Source organism: Podarcis gaigeae (assembly GCF_964106915.1).
Source record: "Podarcis gaigeae genome assembly, chromosome: 13".
Taxonomy (NCBI): Eukaryota; Metazoa; Chordata; class Lepidosauria; order Squamata; family Lacertidae; genus Podarcis; species Podarcis gaigeae.
Window position 1 is genome coordinate 6,751,815 of NC_139689.1, and position 22,905 is coordinate 6,774,719.

At 50.6% G+C, this 22,905-nt stretch overlaps 1 protein-coding gene across 1 annotated transcript; it reads left to right on the top strand.

The window, feature by feature from the left end:
- Positions 1-236: 236 nt before the first annotated feature.
- JPH4 (junctophilin 4) lies at positions 237-22,485 on the top strand. The gene is made up of 6 exons (XM_083706750.1): positions 237-596; positions 1,602-3,362; positions 4,125-4,914; positions 10,827-10,945; positions 14,102-14,727; positions 20,345-22,485. Exons 2-6 carry the CDS (start codon positions 2,984-2,986, stop codon positions 20,423-20,425), a joined length of 1,995 nt encoding a protein of 664 aa, XP_083562876.1. The 5' UTR covers positions 237-596; positions 1,602-2,983; the 3' UTR covers positions 20,426-22,485.
- The last annotated feature ends 420 nt before the right edge of the window (positions 22,486-22,905 follow it).

A 22,905-nucleotide genomic window follows, 5' to 3' on the forward strand; every position in this document is an offset into this window, starting at 1 on the left:
TCTGTTCATCCTCTGACATTTCCCTGGCACCTGAGGTCCTCTCTGCCTTCTGCCATCTCCATTATCCTGGTTCCTTCTCCTTCCTTCTCATGTTCCGTCCCAGCTGACATTTTCAGCATCCTGGATTTCCACTTGCTCTATACTCGCCAGCCTTTTTCTCCCTTCCTTCCCACCCTCCCATCCTCTGTGTTTCATACTATTCCCACCTGATCTCTCCATTTGGAGTCTACCTCTTTTTTTTTTTTTGCCTCTGGCTGGGCTTTTCATTTCTCTCTCTCCCCCCCCCCCAACTCCTTCCACCAGCCTTTATGCTGACACATTTCAGCACTGCTGCTCCTACCGCCGCTTCTTTTTCTCTCTTTTATCCCTGCGGCTCATGTTTCCAGTGGCTATTTTTCTACACAAACCGTCTTCTCTGCCTTCCTGCTACGCTAGGCTGCATTACCTCTCCGACACGGACAGGCGGTATTCCCAGCTGAGATTCCTTCCCTGTCTATGCGCCCGCTGAAGGCTTGGGTGTGTCTGTTATCTTATCTCGCTTTTCTAGAAGCGTGTGCCTCTTTATTTTCCTCCGCTGGCTCCAGAATAAACTCATGGTAAGTGTGGGAAGTGGCCCTGCAATCTTCTCCCGCTCTCTCGTCTATATATCTAGATAAATCTAGTCTGTGCATCTGCAAGCTGTTGTTCCCAATTTCTTTTTCTGCATGCCGTAGTCGTGAAATAAATTTGAGACCTGTTCTTTCCGTTCCTGGGCGCTCGATGCTGTATTCCCAAATGTGCCGTTTCTCCTAGAGATTTCTTTCCGTTTGGCAGGGCTGTTTTCTTTGACATTTCGTAGCCAAGGCTTGGTTTGTGCATGTTGTGCATAGATGGGAATCTGCTCCCCCCCCCTTAATCTTTTTGTGGGTCTCTTTTGTATGCTGTTTGTGTCCATCAGAAGAGTAGACAGTGTGTGTTCCTGTGTCTCCATATCTGCAGGCTACTAAATTATTATGCACATGTCTATGAGCAGCCAGCTAATAAGGAATGCTGGGGTGTGCGTACAACAACCCCCGCTTCTACCCCCCTGTGCTAAAACAATGTTTTGCGTGTCCACATTTCTGTATATGTGAGGTGTGTGCATGCGCACATAAACGCTGACTTAGCGTGCAGTAGTGGTCCCTTCTCCTTCTCGCCTGCTTAGGGGTTTTGAGTGCCCTTCTTTTTTCCCTGAGATCTATTTGATCACCTGTGTGTACCTTCTGTGTCTGCGATTTTCCGCTTTTCTGCTAGAGTGATGTCAACTTGGCTTCTGCCGCGAATACCTTCTGCTCCTAACGGAACGGGCTTTCTGGTTCTTGTTTACAAAAATGACCCTACGGTATGTGGCCGGGGTGTGCATGCACATAGCAGTGCAAAGGAACGTACGTGTGTGTGTGTGTGTGTGTGTCTGTGTGTGTGATGCTTATGCGATTGATCCCAATACAGAGCACCAAAGTTAATTCAGTGTACAAACCTTTACGTGCTAAAAGCCATCTCTCTTAAGGCTGCCTGCCTGCCTGCCTCTCCCTCCCTGACAACTTCAGTTATGTTTGCCTAAAACCATGTGTCTCTTGGTGCAGGTTGTTCCCTACCCGCTGTACCATGTGGTCTCCTTCGGCAGCCCCGCTGCCTCTCCTCCGCCCTGGGAAGAGGCTCCCTGGTTCCTGTGAGCGCCTCGATTTTCTCTAAACAGCTCCTGATGCGCCCAGCTAAGCAGGGAGGCCTGCAGCGTCGCCTGTTGCAGCCCATGCCTGTCGCCCGAGAACCCCAGCTTCTCCATTCACACGTGGCCTGATAACCACCGCCAAGAACCAGCCGAGCCCTCCAGAAGGCTTGCTGACCGACGCCAGTACCACTGCCTCTTCTCGTCCACCAGGTCCTGGGGAATACAATGTCAAAGCCGCCTGTCAGCTCTCAGACTGTCTATTCTCTATTATAAGATTCCAGGGAGTTCCATCGACCCGGATAACTCCGCAATTCCTAACCACCGTATATGCCTGTAAACCAAAGGCCTCGCAGCCCTCCCATGCCTGTAATGGCAAGAAGGGCCTTTTAAGCTCTCTTGTCCAAAACGTGACACCAGCTGGGGAAGGCCGGGAAACAGTCTATTTGAGTGCTTATCTCCTGTTGCCGAAGACCTCTAGGAAAACTGTCTCCGATGACAAGGGACCTCTAGGAACTCTGGAATGTTTGGTGCTAGCCAAAGAAATCCTCTTGGTTTCAGAGCCCTCCTTCTATGACTGCAGTCCAATAGCAACTTAAAGACCCCATAGCTCTGTACAGTCAACACCAGCTCGGGTCTTTCGCTCCCAAAGCACGATGGACCACTAGCCGAAGAAGGCTGGGTTTTGGTAGGTGTGACTTTTTGTATGCCTACAGGCGGAGATCTCTCGGAGTGCTGGTGTGCTTGTAGTCAGAAAGCCGTGGAGCGACCGTAGTGTTCTTGCATCTCTACCGGCATAAACAGCAAGACCTCCACGCTTCCGTAATTAAAGACGACCCCTGGGTTCGCCTGCAGGTAAACCAAAGGCTTTGGGGACTCCTGTAGCACGAGGAGTGCTAACTTTTAATACAGGTGTTGCTCTACTGCATGCCTCATAACCACGAAACCTTGGCCTTTTCCTGCAGCCAGCTGCTCTCCTCTGTCCCGGCAAACGGAGAAGCCTCGTGAATCTCTGGTCAGGAAGCCTCCGCCTGCCGGTGGCTCCTTTACATGTCTGCAACCAAAAAAATCCAGGCCTTGCCTACGCTCTGGCTGTAGCCCTGAAGGCGTAGCTCAGAAGGCCCTCAAGAAGCAGGAGGGGCTTCCCCAATGCCTGGCTGCGAGGAAGGAGGTGTGAAGGGCTGAGGTCTCTCCGTGTGGGGCAGCGCCATGTAGAGGCGCCCCCGAGGGGGAGCGGAGATGCGCGCAGGGACTCGTGGGTAACTGGAGCCCGACAGGCCGGGGAGCTACGTTACATGAATGTCCAACGGAGGCAGGTTCGAGTTTGACGATGGCGGCTGCTATGTGGGAGACTGGGAGGAGGGCCGGGCGCACGGCTACGGCGTATGCACAGGCCCCGGGGCCCAGGGGGAGTACAGCGGGCGATGGAGCCGTGGCTTCGAAGCCCTGGGCGTCTACACCTGGCCCAGCGGGAATACCTACCAAGGCCACTGGAGCCAAGGGAAGCGGAGCGGGCTGGGCGTGGAGCGCAAGAGCAAGTGGAGCTACAAAGGGGAGTGGAGTCATGGGCTGAAGGGGCGCTCCGGCGTCTGGGAGAGCCACTCGGGAGTCATCTATGAAGGGATGTGGCGCGAGGGCCTACAAGATGGCTACGGCATGGAGACGTACGCTGACGGAGGTGAGAGGGCCGATAAAAAGCCCCCAGGCAGGGTGGGGTCCTTTCCACGCCGTCCCCCATCATTTGTCCGAGTGTCAAGTTGGCAGTAGGCCCATTCGCCACTTCACCCACCCACCCAAACACAGTTTTTCTCTATTTCTCCTTTTCCTTCATTGCTTGACCAACTCTTCCCTTCTCCGGTTCCCTAAATCGCTCCTTCGCTCTTGCCACACGGACACCAATAGTTCTTCATCACCCAGCTGTTCTCTCCGTTTCTCCCTCTTTCCATTCATCACAGACGTATAGGGGATAGACTGTGAACCCAGGAGTCACGGGTTGAAATCCCTGCTTGGCCATGCAGTTTCATGAGTAGCCTGGAAGATGCCACTCCTCGCTTCAGCCAAACCCACAATTTCACCCCTGAGGATGAAATACACTAAACGAATGGGCTCCCCCAAAACCGAAATCAACTCGCTCACATTTCTCCATCTTGTTTCTTTGTTTTTCTCAGACCTTTCTAGGTGGACGTTCCCCATAAGGCCCACCATTATTTTGCATCCTTATTCCTTATCCCTTGTTCCACCTGCCACATGAATAGTGTGGACCCATGTCCCGTGCTCCTCAGAGACACTGGGTGGTCCTCTTGTAACTGGCAGGTTTGGGGGAACATTCTCCTCCTTTCCACTGGGTCAACTTTCTCTTCCTTTCTCTCACCCCTTGCTTCATGTGTCTCCTTCATCCCCCAACCTGTTCATCTGGCTAACCTCTTCTCTCTTTCCACAGGGACCTACCAGGGCCAGTGGCAGTCTGGCAAGCGGCACGGCTACGGCGTTCGCCAGAGCGTCCCTTACCGCCAAGCTGCCCTGGTACGCTCGCCGCGCCGCACCTCTCTGGAGTCGCTCCACAGCGAGACCGACCCCAATGCCCCTGCTCCGCCCCTGCCGCCCCCTCCTCTGCCCCCTCCGCCGCTCCCCGGGGACAGCCCGGCCTCGGGGTCCAGGGGCGGCTTTGTCTTGGCCTTCCCTGGCGATCCAGACTTCCCCAAAGGCGCCAAGAAGAAATCGGGGGGCTTCTTCCGGCGTTCCCTGCTCCTGAGCGGGCTGCGGGTGCGCAGGGCCGAGTCGAAGGCCTCCTTGGGGAGCAAGCGAGGGTCCCTCAAGAGCGAGGCCGGGGTCAGCTCGGCCGGGAGCGAGGCCACCACGCTCAGCTACGCTGAGACGGAGCCCCCGGAGCTGCCGTCGACGCTGACCATCGAAGGCTCTTCCACCGAGGTCTACGCCGGAGAGTGGCGCGTGGACCGCCGCAGCGGCTACGGGGTCAGCCGCCGCTCCAATGGGCTGCGGTACGAGGGCGAGTGGCTGGGCAACCGCAGGCACGGCTACGGCCGCACGACCTACCCCGACGGCTCCAAGGAAGAGGGCAAGTACAAGCTCAACCGCCTGGTGAGCGGGAAGGTGAAGAACCTCATCCCGCTTCGCCGCAGCAAGGTCAAGGAGAAGGTGGACCGGGCTGTGGAAGTGGCCAGGAGGGCGGTCAGCATGGCCCGGCAGAAGCAGGAAGTGGCCATTGCCAGGTGAGGGCAGAAAAGTTGCTTGTGGGTGCACAGGTGGCGGGAGGCTCTTGCAGTGTAGTTTTATGGGGATGTGGCGCTGAGGTAACCGAAGTCACGCCAGCGAACTCTTTCAAACCGTGTTGGTCTTGAGAGAGAAGGCAGCTCATAGTTGAACTGTGGAACTCGCTGCTGCAGGAAGCAGTGACAGTCGGCAGTCTAGATGGCTCTAAAAGAGGATGAGGCAAATTCAGGTGGCTCCTAGTCGCAATAGCGATTATCTGCCTCCACAGTGAAGAAATAAGGTAAATTTTGAAAGAAAAGTTAATGTTATAATAATATGCAAAAGAATATTAACAATAGCAGTAGATTTTTGGAATCTTCATACTAGTTGTTGTCAGCTGCAGGTGTAGAGAGTGTTCTTGAGTACGGATTTTGCCTGTGGATTTTCCACAGGTGTCAGTCACTGTGAGAACAGGGTGCTGGGCTAGATTGGCCATTGACCTGATTCAGCAGAGCTCTGTTTGTATGTTTTTTACAATGGGAGATGGATCACTTGAGGGGTTTTTTGTGGGGTGGGGGGAGGATTATAAAAAAAATTGGGAAAGATAAGAGGGTGGAAGTGAGTTTTCCACAAAGTTAGAAAAGGGCTTATTTGAGCCCATTATGGAGATGCATGCAAATTTTAAGAATGCTTTGTTGGCTATCATTGGAACTGAACTTGTGGCAACAGTAACTTTGGAGAAAGGTGATTTGGTCTGGAGGGCAATATTGGGAAAACAGGGTGCTTGCTTACGACCACGCTGGCGCATTGATGTTTTTGAGATAGGTCTGAGGGACCCACACTAAATTTAATATTTGCTTGGGATTAGGGGGCAAATTAAATCTCTGCCTTTGAAAGAAAACAAATTTATTTTGGATTCTAAAATTCACCACCTGGGGACGGCTGTTTTCGTCCTCCACCCAATCCCCCGGAAAGTGTGTCTATCTGATGATTCCTGGGCTCTTCTTCAGAAGTGTGGGCCTATGCCTTTTTTTCTGTCCTGTAGATCTGGACTTAAATAGCCTGAGTCCTTCTGCCTGCCTGCCTAACTTTGCACCCTTCCCTCCAGTTTGGGAGTGCAGGATTATAATCCTGTCGCCCAGCTGAAGTTGGGAGTGCTGCTAGCTGGCTGTGCTCGACTCGTGGTGTTCAAGATAACCATCTTTTCCCCTCTCTCACCACAGAGGCAGCCATTTTAAAAGCAGGACTGGCAGAGCTTCCCTTAACCGGATCCCTGTCCCAGAAGTGGACAGATACCTTTATAAACTCCTCCACACATGCCTCCTGGGCAGAAAATAAGCTATAAAAATAATTAACCATAGGTGGGAAAAGACCGTAAAGCCTATGTGTGTAGTAGTTTGCTTTTCTTAAGCTGGCACTTGGAAGGTGAAAGGAATATCAACTCTTGAGGGGCTGTCCCTATGGACTGAGCGTCAGGACCATCCCTGGCCTTTATGGCTCTTGATGCTTGCCCAGGGCTGCCACCGCTCACTTTTATTTCCTTTTTTTATTTATTTCCCCACACCCTTTCACAATATATATTTTCCCCTTATTTGACTCCATGTGCCTTTTAGATGTTCTTAGCCTTCCCTGCTCATCTGACACGCTTTCCTCATGGTTCGTTCCTCCACTTTTAACATCTATTCTTCCTTTTGCTCCCTCCTTTAACTTGAAAATGAATTGATTTCCTGCTTTTCACACGCACACCGAGCTTCAGAAAAGTGTGTGTGGTGTGTATGGGTGGGGAGAGAAACATAGCTGTCAACGTTTCCCTTTTTTTAAGGGAAATTCCCTTATTCCGAATAGAAAGAAAAGGGAAAATTTGACAGCTATGGAGAGAAAGAAGGGCCATATAGCTCAGTGGCAGAGCATCTCTCTTGCAAACAGATAGTCCCCACTTTCAAAACCCTGGTAAGGATGGGAGAAGACTCCTGGTCTGAAAACCCTGGGGGTCCATTGCTGTCAGTCATTGTGGACAATTCTGAGCTAGACGGACCAGTGATCTGACTTGGTGTGAGGCAGATTCCTGAGAGAGAGAGAGAGAGAGAGAGAGAGAGAGAGAGAGAGAGAGAGAGAAGGGAGGGAGGGAGGGAAAAGTGTGTGCCCTGTCAGGGCGGAGAACAGGGAGGTAGAGGCTGCCTGGTGTAGGCTGCCTGGTCTCCTAGGCAACTGGGCAATGGCAAGGTGATTGGCTAGTGGCTGCTATGGCAACAGCAAGCAGCAGCATCTGCTGGGCATGGACCAAGGCTGGGCTGGGATGGTGAGGGGTGGGAGGGAGGGTGGGAATGAGTTGGGCAGGTGTGATCTGCACTTGCCCGTGGTGGTAGGGGGAGACCAGAGGGGAAAGGGTGGGGGAAGTTGGCTTGGAGGCGTAAAAGCCGTAGGACGAGATACAGGGTACGTGGAGGAGGGTGAGGGTGGGGTGTTGGGTTGTTACGTTGTGCCAGAAGCAGACTGTAAGTGTGGGTGGCTTGCAGGTTGCTGCGTGGGTGATCAGAAACAAGGTGTTGTGAGGGTGGGCACGCAGACTTGTGCGTTCTGCAAGGAGCAGAGCAGGCTGAGGGTGGGAGAGGCACTGGCTGTCGAACGAAGCAGACTTGGCAAAATTGACTCTTAATTTTTTTTTTGTTAGCTTTGTGAAAACGGTTTTTGAAACGTACTGGGGACGTGCAGCTATTAAAACACCATGCTTAAATGCTGACTCTAAACACGCTCACGAGGAGCCAAGTCTCGCTGACGCCGACAGAATTTACCTCTGAGGCACTGCCGCTTAGATGTGTTGAACGTGGTGTGTGTGTGTATCTTTTGGGGTACGGCAAGGGATAGAGGGGTACTTACCCCCTCCTAGATGTTTCTCATCCTTATCAACTTCTGGAAATTTGAAATGGTGGTGCGATGCCCATTGCTCAGAGACAGACACCATGGGGGCAAAATGGAGGGGGGGCTTCCTTTATAGGACTTACTATAAAAAAAAGAAGCAAAGCGATGCTTTAGCTTCAGGATTTCCTGTGAAAGAGGAGCTGTGTCACAAAAGAAACTGGGACTCGGTTTTCTAGGAGTTGAGGCCGTTTCACGCTTGACACATTTTGCTAGGATCCGATTCCCAGAGGAGTTTGTTTTGCTGCTTTCCATCCAAGATCTCCCATAGCGGCACACAAGAAAAATTAAAAATCTATAGGAAAACCAGCAGATCAGAAAAGAGAGCGACGATGTCAGCGATAAAGTTAGGCAGCTGGCAGACAGAACAAAGACCAGGGGAGAGGAACAAAATAGAAACCACAGTATTATGTCAAAAAGAAAAATAAATCCCACTGGATTCAGGGGCAGTAGATCCTGAAATAAAGTGCCAGTGCTGGTGTGTACCCTTTCCCCAAACAGGAATGGCAGAACGTTCATCGTGTTTGAAGGAGCCCAAACATAAGTTCTCTGTTTTCTGGGAAATATTTTGAGAAGCAGCAGGTTTCCTAACAGTTATGCATTCTCTAAAAGGCAATAAAATAGCTTGAGGTATTCAAAAGAGTTTCAGAATTAGTTTGCCGGGTGCTACAGTGACCTGGTTTACACATAACACTAAACCGTGGTTTGTTTAAGCCACAGTTCATTTAAGTAACCAGGAATTAACCACAGGTGATCAAGCAAACAATGACTTACCGGTATTTCTCCCCCCAAATTCCCCCCCCAACCCCTCTTGTCTCAGGCATTTATAGCTCAATGAGCTTCTGGAATGGTGAAACAACCCAAAGTTATGGTAAGATTTACATATGATACCAAGGCCCAGTTAAAAGAAACCAAGGTTCACAAGTCAACAACAATCTATGGCTTCACACTGGTTTGTTGGCAGTAACTAAAACGTGGTTCAGGCAATAAACCATTCTTTGGTTAACCATAGTTTAACAAACCACAGCTTAGTATTTTGTGCAAACTAGGTCAGTGGTTTCTAATAGCTATTAGACACATGCAGTTATTATTAATTCACTTTATTTCCCCCTTTTCCATGGACTCCTATGTCCAAAGCTGCTTATAATATCAATACAAACAAGCAAAACAAACAAGGCAGACACTATGGAAGGCAACAGAACTAAAACTGTAGGTTGAAATTGACACGTTCTTTATCAGTAACATGTTATTGAACCTTAATAGCTTGTCTAAATAAATAATATTTCAGAGCATGCCTAAACAGGCAGGATGGTGGCTCCTGCCAGAGACTGCATCCCAGAATTTTGGTGCTAAAAGGCCGTCCTCACACCTCCCCATTAAACCTCTGATGATGACTGTGGCAGATAGATAGTATATATAACAAATAAAATACTATTTACAAATTCTGCAATACTTTTTAAAAGAAAACCCCAAGGCAGGCAGTATAAATGACAATGCCTTTGCCAGCCAGGTTTCAGGTAGGAGAAGTTGCTTTTCAGACTGTTTTGCTGCTACCATAAAGGCATTTCCACATACATGAATTCATGAGTTGGTAGGTTGGGGATTGAGTCCGCTTTCTCGGTTTCCTCTCCCCACATATTCATCTCAAGGTCTTCTAAAGTGGCAGTGCCCTCCAGTTTTTTTGGGACTACAACTCCCATTGACCTCTGGCCCTACAAGAGGACAGGAAGAAGTCAAGAGTTAGATTAGATGGAGGCCTTCTTGAAAACCTTTGCCATTTATTTGTCCATTTTTATTTATTTATTATCACAGTGCCACACCCCCTTTTTCTGAACCCCAAAGCAAGTAAGTAAAACAAAAGTTTGCTGTGCATTGGAGAAACTATAGCAGGCCAGGTCTGTACGGCTGGTCGTGTTTGGCCAGTGGAAAACAGGTTGTAGTATTTAGCAATTTGGGAAAGGGAGTGAGATTGGTCGTTACCGCTGCACTGAGCGCTGAGCCTAGGGGGCGCTGCAGCGTGCCACAACTATGACGTAGTGAGTTGTGCAGAGCAGAAGGCGAGACTGGGGGGCGGGGTGTGTGTGCCAAATTTTGGGATTGCACAGGGTGCCACTGAAATTTGAAAGGCCCAAGTCTGCCATTGCTGGACGTAACATTTGACTGGTTGGAGTGCAGGGATCCTGTGGCCCTCCAGACATTTTTGCTGGACTACAATTCCCATCAGCCCCAGTTAGTGTGGGTAACAGCTGGGGATGATGGGAGTTGGGAGTTCCACAAAGCATCTCGAGCATGGGTAGGCAGACTAAGGCCCGGGGCCCAATCGCGTTCTAAATCCGGCTTGCGGTCGGTACGGGAATCAATGTGTTTTTACATGAGTAGACTGTGTCCTTTTATTTAAAATGCATCTCTGGGTTATTTGTGGGGCATAGGAATTCATTCATTTCCCCCCTCCAAAATATAGTCCCGCCCCCCACAAGGTCTGAGGGATAGTGGAGCGCCCCCCTGCTGAAAAAGTTTGCTGACCCCTGATCTAGAGGGCCACAAGTTCTTGCCTTAGACTGCGTAAGGCAGAACTCCTCAGGCAGCTGATTTGGCTGGTATTTTTTAAAAGTTCTGGATTCAAATAGGTAGCCGTGTTGGTCTGACGCAGTCAAAATATATATAAAAAATAAAGAATTGTAGCACCTTAGAGACCAACTAAGTTTGTTCTTGGTATAAGCTTTCGTGTGCATGCACACTTCGATATTTTAAAAAGTTGTATTTTGTTTCCTGACCGCCAGGAACGGGGAAGCGTTTGGTTTTCTGTCACAGGTGACAAAGTAACTTGGTTGGCCTTGTGTACAATACACCTTGAAATTTATTTATTTATTGTTTTGGAAAGGGGGGAGATCAGCAGTTGCTGCTCTGCTTGAGGCAGCCAATATATGTTTTGGGCTGGCCTTGAGGGTGTCGTGAGAAAAATGCTCACATCTCCACCTCAACCATGCATTTCTCTGAAGCCCTCTTTTCCTCGCAGAGCCGCTGACGCTCATCTGAAAGCTGCCGCCGCTCTGGGTGCAGCCGAGAAGGCCCTGGAAGCCGCCCGCCTGGCCAAAATTTTGGCTCAAGAACTGCAGCCCATCTTAGCTGAGCCAGGTGAGAGATATTTGGGATGGTTTGGGGGGGGGGAGTGGGGGTTTACCCTCGAAATAAATGCCTCTCTGGCAAATTTTCTGGGAGGAACGCTTTGGGGGTTACACCATGTCTGACTGTCTTTCTTCCAGGTGGATGTGAAATTTGACTTGGTTTGCATGTAAAAGCCAAAACGTACCTAACACGGCCTCTCTCTTGAAATCCACACATCTCTGAATTTTGCAGTGCAGTTTTCCGGCCAAGAAATGTGGGCAGAAAATCCACCCAAAGTGTGGATGGAGATGCATGAGATCAGATCAGATTAGATTATTGGGGGGAAATTGCTTTGCATGTTTGTGTACAAAATCGCAATCTGTGTTGAAACGCTGAGGAATTTTCACGAGGAATGGATTTGCCGGCTGCTGTGGAAAAATGGAGAACTGGACATGTGATGACTTCATGGAGGACAAAGGCTATCAAGGGCTATGCTGTAGCTCTGCGGTCATAGGCGTTCCGTCTCTGAATATCAGCTGCTGAGAATCGCAAGTAGGGGAGAATGTGGCTGCGACCACGTCAGGCTTGCAGGCTTCCTGCAAGCATCTGGTCGGATGCTGTGAGAACAGGATGCTGGTCGTTGGCCTCATCCAACAGGCTCTTTTTCTGTTCTTAATATTGGGAAAATGAGAAACTGAGAAACAAAAATTGGCAGATTAATCCATCCTTACTTCCATTTGTTTCCTTGGAAACATTTTTTTTCTGTAAAGGTAAAGGGACCCCTGAGCATTAGGTCCAGTTGTGTCCGACTCTGGGGTTGCGGTGCTCATCTCGCTTTATTGGTCGAGGGGGCTGGCGTACAGCTTCCGGGTCATGTGGCCAGCATGACTAAGCCGCTTCTGGCGAACCAGAGCAGCGCACGGAAACGCCGTTTACCTTCCCGCCAGAGTGGTACCTATTTATCCACATGCCCTTTGACGTGCTTTCGAACTGCTAGGTGGGCAGGAGCTGGGACAGAGCAACGGAAGCTCACCCCATCGCGGGGATTCGAACCGCCTACCTTCTGATCGGCAAGTCCTAGGCTCTGTGGTTTCACCCACAGCGCCACCCGCGTCCATTTTTTTCTGTAAGAAGTGCTTTTTATTTTTCCATTTCAAGAGGAATTGGGGTGTACGTGTGGGACCCCTGCATTACATAGGATATTTCTTACCTTCCGGAGTCCATGGACTGATCTTGGTTGACGCAGCAGAGAGGTTGGGATTTTGGTGCAGCGTTAGGATTTTGTGTGTGGTTTCTACCATAAATCTGCTTTTTGCCCTAAACTCCTCCCTCTCTCTCTCCTGAGAGACGCACAGCCCGCTCAGTAATCCTGGTTTCTATCCCTAATGCTACTGTAAGCTCTTTGAAGGCAGAGATCTTTCTATTTTGCTTGAGGGACTCTGCAAAGTTCCAAGTGTGTTGATGGTGTGCTATTTCTTTCTCTCTGTGTGTGTCTCCGATGTGTCCTGCCTCAAGCTCCTTGGAATGGCAGGAGCCAGAGTCAGGTGAAGGCCGGCAATTTTAAAAACCCACCAGTGTCTTTATTCAAAGAAACCAAAACAGCACAGGCCTAGCGATCCCATCAACTCTCCCCTGTAGGTCTTGCCCCAGGGAGGCGAGGACTGAAAGTCCCCCTGCATTCCCACAGCTCCCAAAGTCCACTCCTCTCTTGGGTGGTTTTCCCAAGCAATCGGAGACTATGTCTGAGCGCAACCAGTCTTTCCTCTGCTCTTTTCACTTCTCTGTGTGTTCTGGGAGACCAGGGAGAGGGAAGCTGTTTGCAGCAGGAGGGGGAGACTCGCTGGTTTCTTCAGCAGCCTGGCTCATCTCTGTCTCCTGCCTCCCTCCTCTCCTGCCTCTGAGTCTGGACTGTTGTCTGCCCCAGCCTCTCCCCACTCACGAAGCCCTGTTACCTCTTCAGCTTCTGTGTGCCCCACCACCAACCTCCTGCTTCCAAGCCTTCTTTCCTTGGGGGTTCCCCAGCTTGTGCCCCCCCTCCTCTGCATCCAGCCAGTCAATGACACGGAGGAAATAAAGGTGACAGATAAAATTTCTAACCACAGTCACTTACCCCATTGGAAGTCGAGATGCCTGGATCTGAGTTCAGGGGAAGGGGAGCTCTGCAGCTCAGGAGTGCATGCAAAAGGCGGTAGGTTTAATCCTTGAATAGGGTTGGGAAAAACTTCATTAAAGTCTGGAGAGTTGCAGATGAACCCAATTGCCTGGCTCAGGAAAAGGCTGCTTCTTGTGCTGCCAACTCTGCCCTTCTTCTTCTTTTTAAATCTTTTTTGTTGGTTTTTATAATTGCAGGATAATTACAAAATTCTTTATACAATCGATCCATGAGATTCTCTGACTCTTGTGAGTTCTCTCCCCTTACATGGGTCCTAATAACAATTTTTTTACCCGTCTACATGTCAATATATTCTCCATACTTCTCATAACTATGTTATACATAAACGTTGTTGCTTTACAAGTGATTCTTAAAGTCCAGCTAACGTTTTAATTTGCTTACGGTGTTCTCAGGTAAATTATTAATTTCCACCATTCTTTTTTAAAGTCCTTATCTTCTTGATTCCTGAGTTTCCCGGTTAATTTTGCCATCTCGGCATAGTCCAGCTTGCCATTCTTCCTTAGTCGGAATTGTTACTACTTTCTATCTTTGGGCTAATAAAAGTCGTGCAGCTGTTGTCGCATACATAAAAAGTCTTTTCTGTTCTTTTGGGATCTTGGTACCTAGAATTCCTAATTAAAAGGCTGCTGGTTTTATTAAAACAAGAAGTTATTTTAAGCATTTTCTTCAATTTGTTATATATCATTTCCCAAAATGATTTTGTTATCTTACACTACCACCACATATGATAAAAGGTACCCTCTTTCTCTTTACACTTCCAGCAGCTATTTGAACTTATTGTATACGTTTAAGCTAACCTAGTAGGAGTCAGATACCACCGGCCAGCTCTGCCCTTCTTGGTCTCTTCCACCTGGAGACAGAATCCTAAGTGTGAGCCCTTCCACCACCTGCCCCAGCTCCTGGCCACCCTGGTTATTGTACCGCACAATGCCCCACTTCTTGTGCCTTTGAACCAAGGGCTCTGACCCCCTGGCTCCTTCTCCTCTAACCACTAGGCTCCTCTCCTTCCCCAGAGCCCCGCGGCCGGCTAGATTCGGAAGGCACCGACACGGACTTCCAGGAGTACGACAGCCCCCGGGTCTACGAGAACGGCATCACCCCCTCCGACGTCACCCCGGACCCGAGCTTGCCCCCCAGCTACCCTCCGACGCCGCTGCAGCCCTGGCGGGGGGACCCTCGGCGGACTTGGCCCCCCCTGGAGAACGGAGGCCCCCGCCAGCACCTCCCCCCGGAGGCCTCCGACCCCGAGGACGAGTGGGGCTGCCGGGGGAGCTTCCCTTCCCGGACACCGGGGTTCGTCCCCGAGGGGCTGTGGGAGGGGGAGCAGGAGCAGCTCAGCAGCTATGAGGCGGAGGAGGAAGATTACGAGGGGGCGCCCCCACGGCGCCCCCAGCTGGGCAGCCCCGCCAGCGGCAGTTCCGGCAGTCTCCGGGAGGAAGAGGAGGAGGAGGAGGAAGAGGAGGAGGAGGAAGGAGCAGCGGCTTCCAGGCCTTATCCTGCGGAGACCCAGGTGGAGCCAACGCCGGCAGGAGGTCCGGCGGCCCCAGAGCTGGAGAGCGAGGAACTGCCTGGGGGTACGGGGTGCTTCGTGGCAGAGAGAGAGGAGCCCCCTGGAGCTGTGCGGAGAAGGGAGAGGCAGGTAAGAGCACAGGTCGTATGACTTTCCTGCTGCCGTAGCCCCACTAGGCTGCATAGGGTGTGAAACAAGACGGAGGTGCCTTGGATTGTGGCCCCCTCTCTCCTCGGGGGCCACAAGACGCCCAGCTCCCCAGTCGCAGAAGAGGCGGCTGCTTATGAGCAGAGTGTTTCCTCTGCTGACAGAAATGTCCCAATTTTGCTTCTTCCGGTTAAAACTTGGGTGGGGAGACTTTTTCGCTCCCAGGGCCACACGGCCAGGGAGGGGAATCTTCCAGGGGCCACATGCCAGTGCTGGGCGGGGACTGGGGTAAAAGTGGGCAGGGCAACAGCTGTGTTTTTACACATAGGTAAAGGTAAAGGGACCCCTGACGATTAGGTCCAGTCGTGGCCGACTCTGGGGTTGCGGCGCTCATTTTGCTTTATTGGCCGAGGGAGCCGGCGTACAGCTTCTGGGTCCTTTGGCCAACATGACTAAGCCGCTTCTGGCGAACCAGAGCAGCGCACAGAAACGCTGTTTACCTTCCCGCCGGAGCGGTACCTATTCATCTACTTGCACTGGCATGCTTTTGAACTGCTAGGTTGTCAGGAGCAGGGACCGAGCAACGGGAGCTCACCCCGTCGCGGGGATTCGAACCGCCAACCTTCTGATCGGCAAGTCCTAGGCTCTGTGGTTTAACCCACAGCGCCACCCACGTCCCGTTTTTACACATACAAACCTCTATCCAACCAGAGGCGCAATCAGAGCTCAAGGGCTCATTCCAGGCAGGCAAAAACCCTCAGGGAGGGCGATGGGCCCGATTAAGTGTTGTGGCCAAGGGGGCGGGAAAACCATTGGTGGGCGGGGCCAGGGACAAAAGTGGGGCAGGGCTATGAATGCCAAGAGGCATTGCCACTGAGAGAAAACTCAAAATATGGTGTGAAATGGGCCAGTGAGGGGGTGTGGCTTGGGAGACTCTTAAGGGCCAGAAAGAGGGGCCCAGGGGCCACATTTCTTCTCCAGGCCTCAGGTTCCTTGCTCGCCCACCTCTGTTTTAAAGGAGGAGGAGGAGGTAGGAAATAGCCTTTTCCTGCCCTGGAGATTTGCTGCCAGAGACAGCAAAATTGTGTTGGATGCTGTAAGGCAACTTCCACAGCAGGGAAAGGATCCATATTTGTGTTTATAGGAGAAGCCGACGGAGGGAAGCTGGGACTTTTGCCCTTGGGAGAGACGGGCCTAGTGAACCCCTGGAGAGGCATGTTTGGATATCGCAGAACATGTTGCTTCTGTGCTGTCATAACTGCAAACACACAGGCATTACTGCGATTTTCATTTTGCATGTGTTTTGGCAGATGATTAGTAGGCAGGCCATGAGCATGTGAAGCTGTCCCTCGAATGCTGAGGAAAAACTGAGCCAGTTGAACGTCTACATCTTAAAAGGCAGATCTTAAAAGGCACAAAACCCCTGTCAGGATGATGTTTTTGTGGCACAAAACAGGCTGTGTGTTAACCGTCCATTTCAGCCCTTCATCGGTGGTATTTTTTCTCCCCAGTGATGTGGAAAATGCTGATATATATATATATATATGTCACTATTTCTCAGATTTGAATAGAGTAATGGCCTTGGAAGATTTTCTGAATCCCTAGAGCGAGGGTGAAGAAGCTGAGGCCTGTGACCCTCCAAGCTTTCCAACCTGGCCCTTGAGAGTCTCCCAAGCCGCCCCTCTCACCAGGCCTACTCAGCACCCTCTTTTAAGTATTTCAGTCTGTGGCAATACCTCTTGGCTGGAGGCCATGGGCTGGGTGATGCCTGGTTCTCAACATCATGATATATCACCAGCTAAATATGGCGATATACCGATATATCACAACATCTGAAATAAGGATGGAGCTCTGTAGAGGCATTGGCTGGTTTCAGAGTTTTTCCTGCATTGTGATTTTTGCATAGCACACACATCATGATTCGCAATATATTGGTCAGGTAAAAAATTATGAAACTGATATCACAATATGGACTGGTTTTAGATGATATGTTTATATATTGCCCAGCCCTAGGTGGAAGTATGGAAACTAGGGACCTGTGCAAGGCTCACCTTTGCATTCATAGCCCTGCCCACTTTTGCCTCTGAGCCCCACCCACTGCTGGCTTCTCCTTCCTTTGGCCCTACAGAGCCAGCTAATTAATCCTGTATTTGCACTTGGTGCCTGTCTATTCACTGCTTCTAACGAAGTTGTGAAATTTGGGGATAGGTGGGGTGAATGTCCTGCTTCACATCACATTTCTCCTCCACCCCTGTCTCGCTCAGCCCCACCTTCTGCTGCCCCCTCTAGTCTGGGGCACTAGGAACCCAGAAGACGACTCGGCACCCAGCTCCCATAACCCAGTTTGCACCCGCAACCACCTGGGATTCTCAGGTGTCATGCAGCTTAAAATTCCTGGGCTGAGTAGCAGCAAAACCAAAAACTGGGGCAGTAGAGCTTCGCTGTGCTGTCTCTCAGCATCTCTTTACCGTAGGGTCTCCCCAGAGGGGCTACAGAAGCCCTGCAGAGGCTTGGAGATTTGCCCTGGTGTTTTGAACACAAGAGTATGGTGGGAATCGCAGCGTCGAGCTGTAATCTGCGGAAAGAAAAAAGCGCTTTTCTCCATGTACACAGATGCTCCCACCCCCAAATATTCCCCTTTTATAAAGCAGGGGATCGAAACACCCCCAAACCTCTTTTCCCAGCACCCTACCCCATATTCAGACTCTGTAACTCTGCCCCTCTTGCATGGAGCTAGGAATAAGACCTTGCCCCATTCTGACCCAATGGGTCCGACCAACTTCCTCCGAGGAAGCAACAGTGTAATTGTTAGGTCTTTAAGGTGCCACAAGACACCATTTTTTGCTGCAGAAGACTGGGAGCAATTAGATCCTAGCTAGTTCCCTTCCTGTGGGTCCTCATCAGAACCTTTCACCCTCCATCCTCTCAGCCTATTTCCTGAAACTGTAATATTCCGTTGCTTCCTAAGCCCCACTGCCCTCGAGAACAGAGTGTCTGGCTTCCACTGCTGTCCCCTTCCGTTGTTTTCTCTTCCTGCCTCCCTCCATTTTCTCTGTTTCCTGAGCTCCACGTTTGGTTCTGAGTTCCTTTCCCCCCCTTCCCCTGGACCTAGAAGTGATGATAGTGGCAGGAATAAATGGGAGGGGCCGGAGCGGGGGGGGGGGGAGCCTAAGTGCCAGGCCTCCAATGGGGATTGGCCGGCATTCTTCCTCCCGTCTCATAGCAACCAGCATCCCCGCACTCAGCAGCATCCCTCTCTGGTCCCTCCTTCCCTACTGCAGCAACGCTTGGCCCTGCCCATCGCTGGAGAGCCGCAGTGGGGGACACTGGGAGTTCGCTGGCAAGCAGGACTGCGGGTCATAAATAATCCAGAGGTCCTGGTCGGGAACAGCAAAGAGGGCAGAGCTACGTCCAGCCCCCCCAGGGGCCGCTCTCCCTTTCCCAAAGCGCTCAGGAAGAGTAAAAACAATACCAGGTATCCGGACGAAGGATCCATTTGGACATTTCACCACCCTTTGTAGTTGTCAAGAGCCATGTGGACACCACACACCCGTCCGGTGTGTTGTGCCTCCTCCTCCCCCCCCCCATTTAACACAGCCCCACGTGGCTGGCTGGAATGCTGACTCCCGAGTAATTCCCCCCACCGTTCATTTAAGAGGGGAATTGCGCAAGAAAGGACAGCACCCTGCCGGGAGGAGGAGAAATAGCTAGCTCCTCCTCTTCCCAGCAAGGAGGCTGGGGGTGCCTGATCAGCACCCACCCATTGCCTTCCCGAATAACCCCCCCCCCTCACTGCAGCAAGAAGGGGAACGCGAGAGGAGGGCTGACTACACAGTCCATCCAAAAACCAGAGCACCTGAGCTGAAGAAGAGTTAGCTGAGGCTCATCACGACTCAATATTCCGATTCAAACTCCTCAGCAGGGCCCTTCCTCGGCCTGTCGGCCCCCCGAATCTGGTGCTCAGATATATCACTCCTAGACAGGGAGGTTCCATTTTGCCATTGCTTAGAGAGTGCTCTTACGAGGCGTGGCTTCAGGAGAACTGAAAACAGGCAGGAAGCAATGCCAAAGCTTCCATTTGCCAGCTGTGATACTGAGCCTTCCCCAGGGAGACATGGTGGGTGATGCCTGCATCCTTTTCACCCGGAATAATAATAATAATTTATTATTATTTATACCCCGCCCATCTGGCTGAGTTTCCCCAGCCACTCTGGGTGGCTCCCAATCGAGTGTTAAAAACAATACAGCATTAAATATTAAAAACTTCCCTAAACAGGGCTGACTTCAGATGTCTTTTAAAGATAGGATAGCTGCTTATTTCCTTCACATCTGAAGGGAGGGTGCTCCACAGGGCAGGTTCCACTACTGAGAAGGCCCTCTGTCTGGTTCCCTGTAACCTCACTTCCCGCAATGAGGGAACTGCCAGAAGGCCCTCGGAGCTGGACCTCAGTGTCTGGGCTGAATGATAGGGGTGGAGACGCTCCTTCAGGTATACAGGACTGAGGCCCCTTAGGGCTTTAAAGGTCAGCACCAACACATTGAATTGTGCTCGGAAACGTACTGGGAGCCAGTGCAGATCTCTCAGGGCCAGTGTTAAATGGTCCCATCGGCCACTCCCGGTCACCAGTCTAGCTGCCGCATTCTGGATTAATTGCAGTTTCCGGGTCACCTTCAAAGGTAGCCCCACGTAGAGCGCATTGCAGTAGTCCAAGCGGGAGATAACCAGAGCATGCACCACTCTGGTGAGACAGTCCGCTGGCAGGGAGGGTCTCATCCTGCGTACCAGATGGAGCTGGTAGACAGCTGCCCTGGACACAGAACTGACCTGCACCTCCATGGACATCTGTGAGTCCAAAATGACTCCCAGGCTGCGCACCTGGTCCTTCAGGGGCACAGCTACCCCATTCAGGACCAGGGAGGGATGGGGGAACCTGATCTCCAGCTGGACTCGTCGCTCTCATCAGCCCCCGTCAACATGGCCAGGGGAGCAATGGCTGGAGGGAGGCTGGTTCCCCATTCCTGTTCTGCAGCAATCCAGCTCAGAGCTGTTCCCGCCCACCCAATTTGAAAACTATATGCTTTGCACCCTCCCTACCCAAGAATCCTGGGAATTTTTGCCACAGTGCTATGAATTTATTTGGCTAGCAAGCCCTGACCCTTTCTTAGCGATCCTCGGTTGGGTTTATTTATATTACGTTTCCCCCCACTGCTCTTCGTTGCAAACCACACCAGGAGGATATCGAGAGGAAACAGGCCTTCAGGTTTTGGGGTCCCCAAATCATTTAGTCATTTGCAATGTCGACATACATGCCTTGTGAATAGCGCTCAGAAACAAATAGCTTGTCCCAATGATTAATCTGAAGGCTTCATGTCCACAGTCTGAAGACGTTTTGGCACTCCTAAATGGTTGTATCGGCACCAGTGATACCTGTACTCAGAAATATGCAAGTAAACGTTTTTTTTAAAGAGGGGAGAGAGAATGGAGCACGAATGTTCTGCGGAATGTTTGAATCTGTGCGAAATTTCGTTTTAAGTTTTCAGCGGATGTGGGCCGGTCTTTCTGCCTGACTCCTCCCCTTTCCCCCCCTCTCTCTTCCAGGGAGCCCACCCATTGGTCGTTGCTGCTGTCCTGTTGATTGACGTGAGTCTGGCCTACCTGTTCTCCCTCCTCCTCACTTGAGATGGGTGGAGGCAGAGGGGGTGCCTTTGACCCCGTTCCCCCCCCCCCAACGCCCCACGACGACGGTTTGGTAACAGACTCCGATCTCCTCCATCCTCTGCCTTTCTTCCTGGAACTCCCCCTTTCTCTTTTTTCACTCGTCTTTACACCCCCCCCCCAACCCTTTGCTGCCTCCTTCCCCCCTCCTTGACTTTCTAGATTGTTTACATACGAAGGGCTCTCTTTCTACTGGAGATTTCACTGTTTTTTCTTGCTCTTTTTTCCTGGTCTTTTCACCCCAGCTCCATAATCCATCTTTCTTAACCCACACTTTGAAACTCGGGGCGGGTGGGGGGTCTTTTCACAATTATCTTAATGGGGGGAGTCGAGACCAAGGGGGCGAGTTTTGAGCCCTGTGGGGTTTTAAAACATTTTTGGGGACCACGGACTGTAGGGGACCCCAGTCTTGCCTGCCTGCCATGAAATTGCATCTCCGTTATCTCCTAAGGAGTCGATTCAGAACTCTTCCCCCACTGTCTAAGGAAGATTGGGGGGGTTGATACTTAACAAAGCCCTGCCCCCCAACCATTCCAGTACAAATGAACATTAACCCCCCTCAATAGATGCTCCACACAAGTATAAAGAAGGGGGGCGATCTGTTTCCTTAAAGAAAAGGGTATCCAATTCGTATTTGTTCCCTCCTCACATTTTTTTTCCTACCAGCAGATGGCGCTGAGAGAAAATGGACATCCATCCCAAGAATGGGGGGCTCCTTTTAAAGAGTTTGCAAAAGCCTTGCTCCCCCTTTTTTCCACATTCATATTCTCACTTTCTATCTCTCTCTCTCTCTTTTTCTGTCTGCCACATCCTTTCCCTGAGGGAACCGGAACCTTCTTTTCAAACAAAAACAGACAAAAGAAGAAACAAAACAAAAAAAGGAGAACTTTTTATTTACGCTTTTATAAACCTTTTTCTCGCAGCGTTTGAATAATTAAAAATAAAAACACTATAAATTAATGAGAGGGTGAAAGGGAGATTCCTGTTAGCTTCGGAGAAGGGGGTACCGTTCGATTCCCATGTACAGGAAGACCCAATATGGAAAAGGGGGCATTTGCTAGGCCATACTAGGAATTGCCCTTTTTTCCCCTTGCAGCAGAATTGTGATAGGCAAAAGGTAGGATGCCCTGCTGTGTATATGACAGGTGGAGCGTAGCACCTTGGGGTGCCCCTCTGCCACCCCTGCACGGGGCAAGGGTGGCACGAGGCCAGTGATGGGACAAAAGGGGCGAAAGGAGGGTGTCCCGCCCCGAAGGAGGTTTGGAGAATGAAGGGCCTGACCGTGAGGAAAGGGGAGATCTTGCCTTCTAGAGGGTATAAGAGTTGACCCCTATGGGGGCAAAAGTTGTGTGCCTTTGGAAAGAAGTGCAATAGCAGAGACCCTGCAATAAAGGGGCTGAAAAGAGGAAGTCCCGCCTTTTTCAGGGCGCTCAAGAGTGCAATACAGGAAGTCCTGCCTTACTGATGGCAAGGAGAGGCAATTTAAGGGCAAAAGAAAATAAAAATAAATTAAAAAGAGGGCTTTAAAGGGAGTCAGGTGGGGAGGCTCGGTGGGCCCCCCCCTGCTGCATCCCTTCGTGTTCTGGGTGACTGGGAACCAGAGAGGAGAATCGGTAGATACAGGATGACGACGGAGGTCCTCTAGTGTATTTTTGGGGTGTCCTCCACAAGGAATCTCCCGCTCAGCCCCTCCCTGGATTCTGCATGAGGAAGCGACTGATCCTTTGCTGCGTGCTGTGTATACTGAGAATGTCTGTATAGCCGACAAAAAAAAAAAAAAGGAAAAAAAATCCCTTCCCTAGAGTTTTCTACCGCCTGCCCCCACCCCGTCTCCTCCAGTGCTTTGCTCCGGCCTTGATCCGAAGACTTCCCTTCCCTACCCTGCCCTCTCTCCCTCTTCTTCCTGGTTTGCCTTTTTGACTGGATATTTCTTATTTCGTGTCTTTGGGATTGACAAAAAAAAAAAAACATTAAATAAGTCTTGCAGGAAAAAAAATAATTTAATAAAAATATATTAATAAAAAGCTTGGAAACGGAAGGGTGTTTCATTTGGGGGAGCTATACCATGTGTAGTGATAAACAGGAATATATTTTAATTGCACACCACCCCAATCTCGTGAGTGGCGTGAGATTCCAGGAGCACCAGGCATGCTTATCAGAGTCCGTGTTTCCTTTTGAAGCACAGCAGAGACTCTGGTGTCTTTATGATACATGGTTTTATTTACACTTGCCTCCAACCTGAACCCCAGAATGCAGGGGCTTCCAGCATTACACCCCAAGATCCGTAACGTCACACATGATTTATGCTGTGCTTGCGATGTCCTATTGCATCACTGTTATTTATTGTTAGTAAGCCGCTTTGGGATTCATATGAATGGAAAGCAGCATAGAAATTCAATCCATCCATCAATCAAATCAGTGAAACCCACAAGCAGGACCCATGC